The sequence below is a fragment of the Grammomys surdaster genome, unplaced genomic scaffold (genome assembly GCF_004785775.1).
Source record: "Grammomys surdaster isolate TR1022 unplaced genomic scaffold, NIH_TR_1.0 136670, whole genome shotgun sequence".
Classification (NCBI taxonomy): domain Eukaryota; kingdom Metazoa; phylum Chordata; class Mammalia; order Rodentia; family Muridae; genus Grammomys; species Grammomys surdaster.
Genome location: NW_021622388.1, coordinates 1 through 5,487, shown reverse-complemented (window position 1 = coordinate 5,487; position 5,487 = coordinate 1). Strand labels below are relative to the sequence as shown.

Here is a 5,487-nt window from a genome sequence, read left to right as displayed (position 1 = left end):
CTCTTCTGTCCCAGAGTTCTCATGACAACACTTTTCCTCCAATTTTACAGGATACTGGTGCTTAACTACTTGGCGCGGACCGGGAAGGCCGGAGGCCTGGTCGCAGGATTGACCATGTCTGCGTGTTGGGATTCCTTTGAGACCGTTGACTCCTTGGAGACCCCACTCAACTCACTGCTCTTCAATCAGCCCCTCACTGCTGGACTCTGCCGGCTTGTGGCCAGGTAGGATAGCAGACGGCAGGCTTTGCCTGTGCTTGGGTCCGTTCCAATCTGGGCTTTCTTGAGGAGGTAAGAAGGTGTGAGCTCTGCGTTTAGGTGCAAGAGTCTAGACAAACCCTGATGTAATCTTTTCCAGGAACAGAAAGACAATTGAAAAGGTGTTGGATGTAGACTTTGCGATAAAGGTATCTTTCGGTCACCCCCTTACCCCAGTGTTGCTCTCCTACTTTCTAATACCTAAGCCTACCATGTCTCTACCACACAGGCCCGCACAATCCGCCAGCTGGATGAGCGGTACACAGCTGTGGCTTTTGGGTATAAAGACTGTGCAGCTTATTACCAAGCCTCAAGCCCAAGAACCAAGGTAGACGCCATCCACACCCCTGTCCTCTGCCTCAACGCAGCAGATGACCCCTTCTCCCCCTTCCATGGTGAGCGGCTGCTGAGCCAAGGATGCGGGTTGTACTGAGGTACAGCCTGGGTTCTCATTTGAGGGCCGCTTTCTGACCTCCCTGACTCCCTCCCAGCCTTCCCTCTGCAGGCTGCCCAGAAGTCTCCCTATGTGGCTCTGCTCATCACAGCTCGGGGTGGCCACATCGGCTTCCTGGAAGGGCTGCTGCCCTGGCAACACTGTTACATGAACCGTGTGCTACATCAGTATGCCCGAGCCATCTTCCAGCACTCCGTGGGGCTGCCTGACCTGGGAACACTCACTCCTGAAGATGGAAAGAGCTAACAAGAGGACTGCTGAGGTCTCGGTCCAATCTCTCTCTCTTTATTAAATATCAACTCTTCCTGCCTAACGAGCCAAAGTTCACTTTCCCTTTCCTCGGGCTGCAGTAGAGCATTCAGGAACTCACTGTGTATCTGCCCTGACTGGCGTGGTGCTACCCAGAGCCCACAGATCACTGCTACCTGTGTCTCTTCCTGCCTTAACAGCAAGTGCCAGCACAGACTTTGTCTCAACAAAGTGAGGACCTTGTGTGAAGGCTGGAAGGGGAGGAGAAACAGTTTCTGTAAGAAGGATGGCCATGCCTCCAGGCTCTTGGGCATCTTCACATATTTCTAGAAAAGGAAGAGCTCAACTCTGGAGCCCTGGGAGGCAGAGGGAAGGAGGCAGGCAGTGTGGCCTGAACTTCAGACCACACTGTCCTAAGTGGATCCACAGGTGAAAGCAGGGCTCCCCAGACCCAGAGTGATGGGAAGGCCACCGGCAAGCTTTGGCTGAGGGACCAGCAGTACCCATCAGTCTCATCAGATGCAGCTTCAGCCGTTGGGCTCAATGATTCTGCTCTGGAAGGTGGCACTGTCCATGGCTGATTCCCATCGGTCAGGAGGTTAAAGAAAACCCGGGAAGGCACTCTGGAGCAGCAGGATGGTTACAATAATAAGGCCGACACACAGCACCAGCAGGAGCCATATAGGAACACTCCCTGTGGGCGGGGCGAGGGAAGGGGTGAGTGGGCAAATACACTTTGGAGCTTGAAAACCAGAACCCTTAACCACTTTCAATCAAGGAGGGGCAGGTGGATGAGTAAAACGGTCTATTTTCCCAGGGCCAATTTTCGCTATAGCTAAACATGAAGTGGTACCCTTCCCACCACACATACACACACACACACACACAAAACAACAACAACAATGACGACTCACGCCGTGAGGGCAGCAGGTGCAACTGACAACGACTATCCACAGCCACGGAGAAAAGAGCAGTTTCATGGGGCCCAAGAAGCTTTGGCCCACAACCCTTCTCAGGTAGAAAGGTCACATCTGTCACCACAATGCCATGGGCCTCCTTCACATAATACAGGCGCTGGGGGAGAGAGCAGTGAGGAAAGCCTGGTTGGAGGCTGCCTTCTGGGAAACAGGCTCCACAGTCCTAACAGGCTTCCCCTATGGCCTGGGCCTTCCTGTGTAATCAGGGCAGAGTAAGCTTGTAACCCTCCCATGGGGTTGTACCAACCGCTACCATTACCTGGAGAGAGAAAGCTATGTAGATGGCGACAGAGCCAGTGACCGTGCCTAGGCCTAGGAAGGTACCCGATTCACTGTAACATACAACAGAGGATTCATTGTTCTGGAAGCTTGTGCAGAATCCGTCTCCCCCCAACAGTAATCCTTAGAGACTGAGTCACGACTCCTTCCCGAGCTCCCTCAAGTGCCCACCAACTAACCAAGCAGTAGGACTTCACACCTGACACTGAGGCAGGAAATGACTTCATGGCCACAGGACCTGGTCTGGAGAGGCAAGAAGGTGGAACTGTCCCAGGCTGTGAGGTAGCAGGGTGGGGGCTGACGTAGGCGCTTGTGGGGTATCTGCACTGTGAAGAGTCGCAGCCCACCGGGCTGATCTGGAACCTGCCCAAACCTGGAGGACAGGCAAAAGGCTTTCAGTTCCTGTCAGCCCTCAGGTTTGTGCCCTTTACCCCAGTCACACCTGGAACAACCTCCAACAAGGCTCCAGCGATCCCCAGCTCCTTCTGTCTTTCCCAAGGCCCAGCTGAGGTGTGCCTGCCAGCCACCCTGTGACCTGCACACCTGCAGGCCTGGTAGCGGTACGGTGTGTTAGAAGAGGCGGGTCCATTCTCTTGCCACTGTAGCTGTGTCACCAGTTGATCCTTCTGCCACACAGAAGCCTTAAAGTCCCAGCCCACAGTAACCAACTGGAGCGGAGTAAAGATCCCAAAGATGGACAGTTAGGACATCAACAAACCGGGCAAGCGGCACAATAGGCTTCCCCTTTCTGCACCAGCATCCCACACCCCCACCTCCTTACCTTGCCATCAGGACCCAAAGCCAAATCTCCAATCTCCCCTTCATGGGCTTTGAACTCCAAAACTTTCTCCAGGCTAGGTACCTATAGCCAAGTCAGTACCACAGTTACAGACCAAAAGCGAGAACACTGTGATCCCCACTGCACCTACCCCAGTGGCCACTCATAAATTTCACAGAATGCATATTCAGATTCTCCCAATATTGTTGTGATTACAACTGACATTCATCCCCCTAAAACCTCACCTTCCAGACACGAACATGACCGTCGGTTCCTCCAGTGGCAAGCAGGGTGTTATCATGGTTGAAGCACACAACTTTCTGCAGCGGTTCATTGCTGAAGTCTGTCTGTACTGCCTCCAAATTCTTTACTCTGAGTTCAACCCCTTCTGGGTGAACTTCTGCTCCCGATTTCTTCTCTACTGGAGCAGCCCCCTTCCTCTGTCGAGGTCCCTGCTCCTTGGAACCTGCAACACAAACAATTTGCCAGAATCCAGACTTCTTTGTTGTTAAGACAGGGATTTGCTAGGTACTCCAGGCTAGCCTTAGATATCCTCTTGCCTCCACTCTTCAGCACTGAGACTCTAGGTATGCAGCACCACCCTCAGCTGGATCTGGGCATCTGTATTAATTAGGAGCAGTCCTACTGATCCGAGTACAAACTTCCGATGCTCCCCCCCACCCCACCCCCCATCTAATCTCTTTTTTAGAGACCAAGATTTAGGGGCTGGAGGGATGGCTCAGTAACTGCTCTCCCAGAGGTCCCGAGTTCAATTCCCAGCAACCATAGGGTGGCTCACAACCATCTGTAATGGGGTCTGATGCCCTCTTCTGGTGTGTCCGAAGAGAGCAATGGTGTACTCATATACATAAGTAAATAAATAAATCTTTAAAAAAAAAAAGAGAGAAAGAGAGAGAGCAAGATGTAGAGCGACTTTTTCCAAAGCTCCTCACCTGACTTCTCTGCTTTATTGCCCTTCTGTTGATGGACCTGGAAACGAAGAAGCTGACAATGGGCATCCTGTCCAGCAGCAAGGATGTCACCAGCAAGCGCCAAATTCATAGTGGCCCGTGTCTCTGTGTCATGAGAGTGCAGCAAGGAGGCGCTCAGGCACCCGTTGATCTGCTCTAGCTGCAGAAAATGCTGTGAGGGAACCAAAGTGGGCAAAGTTCAGGCCAGCCCGGAAGTCACATTAAGTCCTAGTCTCAGTTGCAACCTTTGCTTCCCGCACCTCCAGCTCATGTTTTTTGTTTGTTTTGTTTTCGTTTCTTTGGTTGTTGTTGCTGTTGCTTAGCGCTTTATTCTCTTACTGGAGCTTCCCAATTTGTACAGCAATCAGGGCTTAGATTACTAGGTCCAGTTTACAGAAAGAAAAGAATTCAGTCCCCAGCTGCTTGAAGACAGACAAGACAATCTGCCTTCCTGGAAAAGGCCAGAGTAAGAACCCCGGACCAGCTCCCATAACCCGGCGTGGGTAGACAGTCCAGCCTTCGCAGACCTGCATAGCTTTCAGTCTAATTTTGGATGTCTCAACCGCTCTACTCAGGTGAAACCAGTGCCCGAGCGGCAATGCGGGGTGTTCCCACTAGAAAGGGGCAGGGTCTAATGCAGGGGTACGGCTCACCTCTACGTCCCCCGGCCACCCCGGAATCGCCCTGGCCCATAACCTGTTCCCAGTGGCCCTGCGTTCTCACCACGCCATTCTTTATGCCTGTCTTGGCAGCTCCTCCTCCGCCCGCAGCGATGAGCAGCCCAGTCTTGGGGTCTATCCGAAGCGCGTACAACGGGAACGGGGCCCGGTAGAGCTCCAAACCCCGGCGCCGGCCCATCCCGCCCGCGAGTTCACTACCAGCCCCGCGGAACCCACGACATGCCGCGCCCCGCCTCGGAAAGCTGCGGAACTTGGTGCTCTAGTTTCCCGGAAGACGGCCGACCCCTCTCAGCACTCCGGACTTGCCACCACTCAAACCACCGCAGGTAGCCGATCTGCGCTCGCGCGACCGCCTGGGTCGCGCAGGCATTCAGTGCGCACGCGCCGCGCTCCGGGCTCTCTCTACGCAGGCGCAGGACGCGAAACCGCGTCAGCACTAGCGGGACGCGCTGTCACGGAACCATAGCCTCGGATCCGGTTCCTGACCTGGAATGACGGCGAAGCTGCCATATTTGTGAGGGGCGTGGGAGGTGGTGCTGGAAGACATACAGAAGATTAGTAAATCTAGAACTAAAAAGTTCTCGGACTGGGAAAGTCCCACCTTGAAGAGAGATACACAGACTCGTACAAGCGGGGCCTTTATGTGTTACTCCTGGGAGGAAGTGGTTTCCCCGGGTCACGGTGAGAACAAACACTCCAAAACAGATTCACTGCTTCCTAATATCCTAATGTGAAGAAACCATTTCCCACTTAGAAAGCGCCCTCCGGGGCTGATTGGACTCCTTCTTATGGTTTGACGGTCCTCTTCTGGAACACAGAAGTTATCAGTGGCAGTTGATCCT

The 5,487-nt window shown here is 53.5% G+C and overlaps 2 protein-coding genes across 3 annotated transcripts; one reads left to right on the top strand and one right to left on the bottom strand.

Annotated features, from left to right (window-relative positions):
- The first annotated feature begins 23 nt into the window (after nt 1-23).
- On the top strand, nt 24-1,027 carry LOC114615722 (protein ABHD1). Its single transcript, XM_028761375.1, has 4 exons — nt 24-224; nt 358-406; nt 487-652; nt 749-1,027. Exons 1-4 carry the CDS (start codon nt 115-117, stop codon nt 955-957), a joined length of 534 nt encoding a protein of 177 aa, XP_028617208.1. The 5' UTR covers nt 24-114; the 3' UTR covers nt 958-1,027.
- LOC114615720 (prolactin regulatory element-binding protein-like) lies at nt 975-5,046 on the bottom strand. 2 transcript variants are annotated; one of them, XM_028761373.1, is made up of 9 exons: nt 4,689-5,046; nt 3,948-4,137; nt 3,240-3,460; nt 2,998-3,078; nt 2,760-2,884; nt 2,416-2,589; nt 2,197-2,269; nt 1,875-2,034; nt 975-1,654 (listed from the first exon to the last, which is right to left on the bottom strand). In XM_028761373.1, the coding sequence occupies exons 1-9, from the start codon at nt 4,821-4,823 to the stop codon at nt 1,560-1,562; spliced, it is 1,254 nt and encodes a 417-aa protein (XP_028617206.1). In that variant the 5' UTR covers nt 4,824-5,046; the 3' UTR covers nt 975-1,559. The 2 variants fall into 2 exon arrangements, with proteins under 2 accessions (XP_028617206.1, XP_028617207.1); XM_028761374.1 differs by lacking the exon at nt 1,875-2,034 and having other exon boundaries at nt 1,601-1,654.
- Nucleotides 5,047-5,487: the final 441 nt, after the last annotated feature.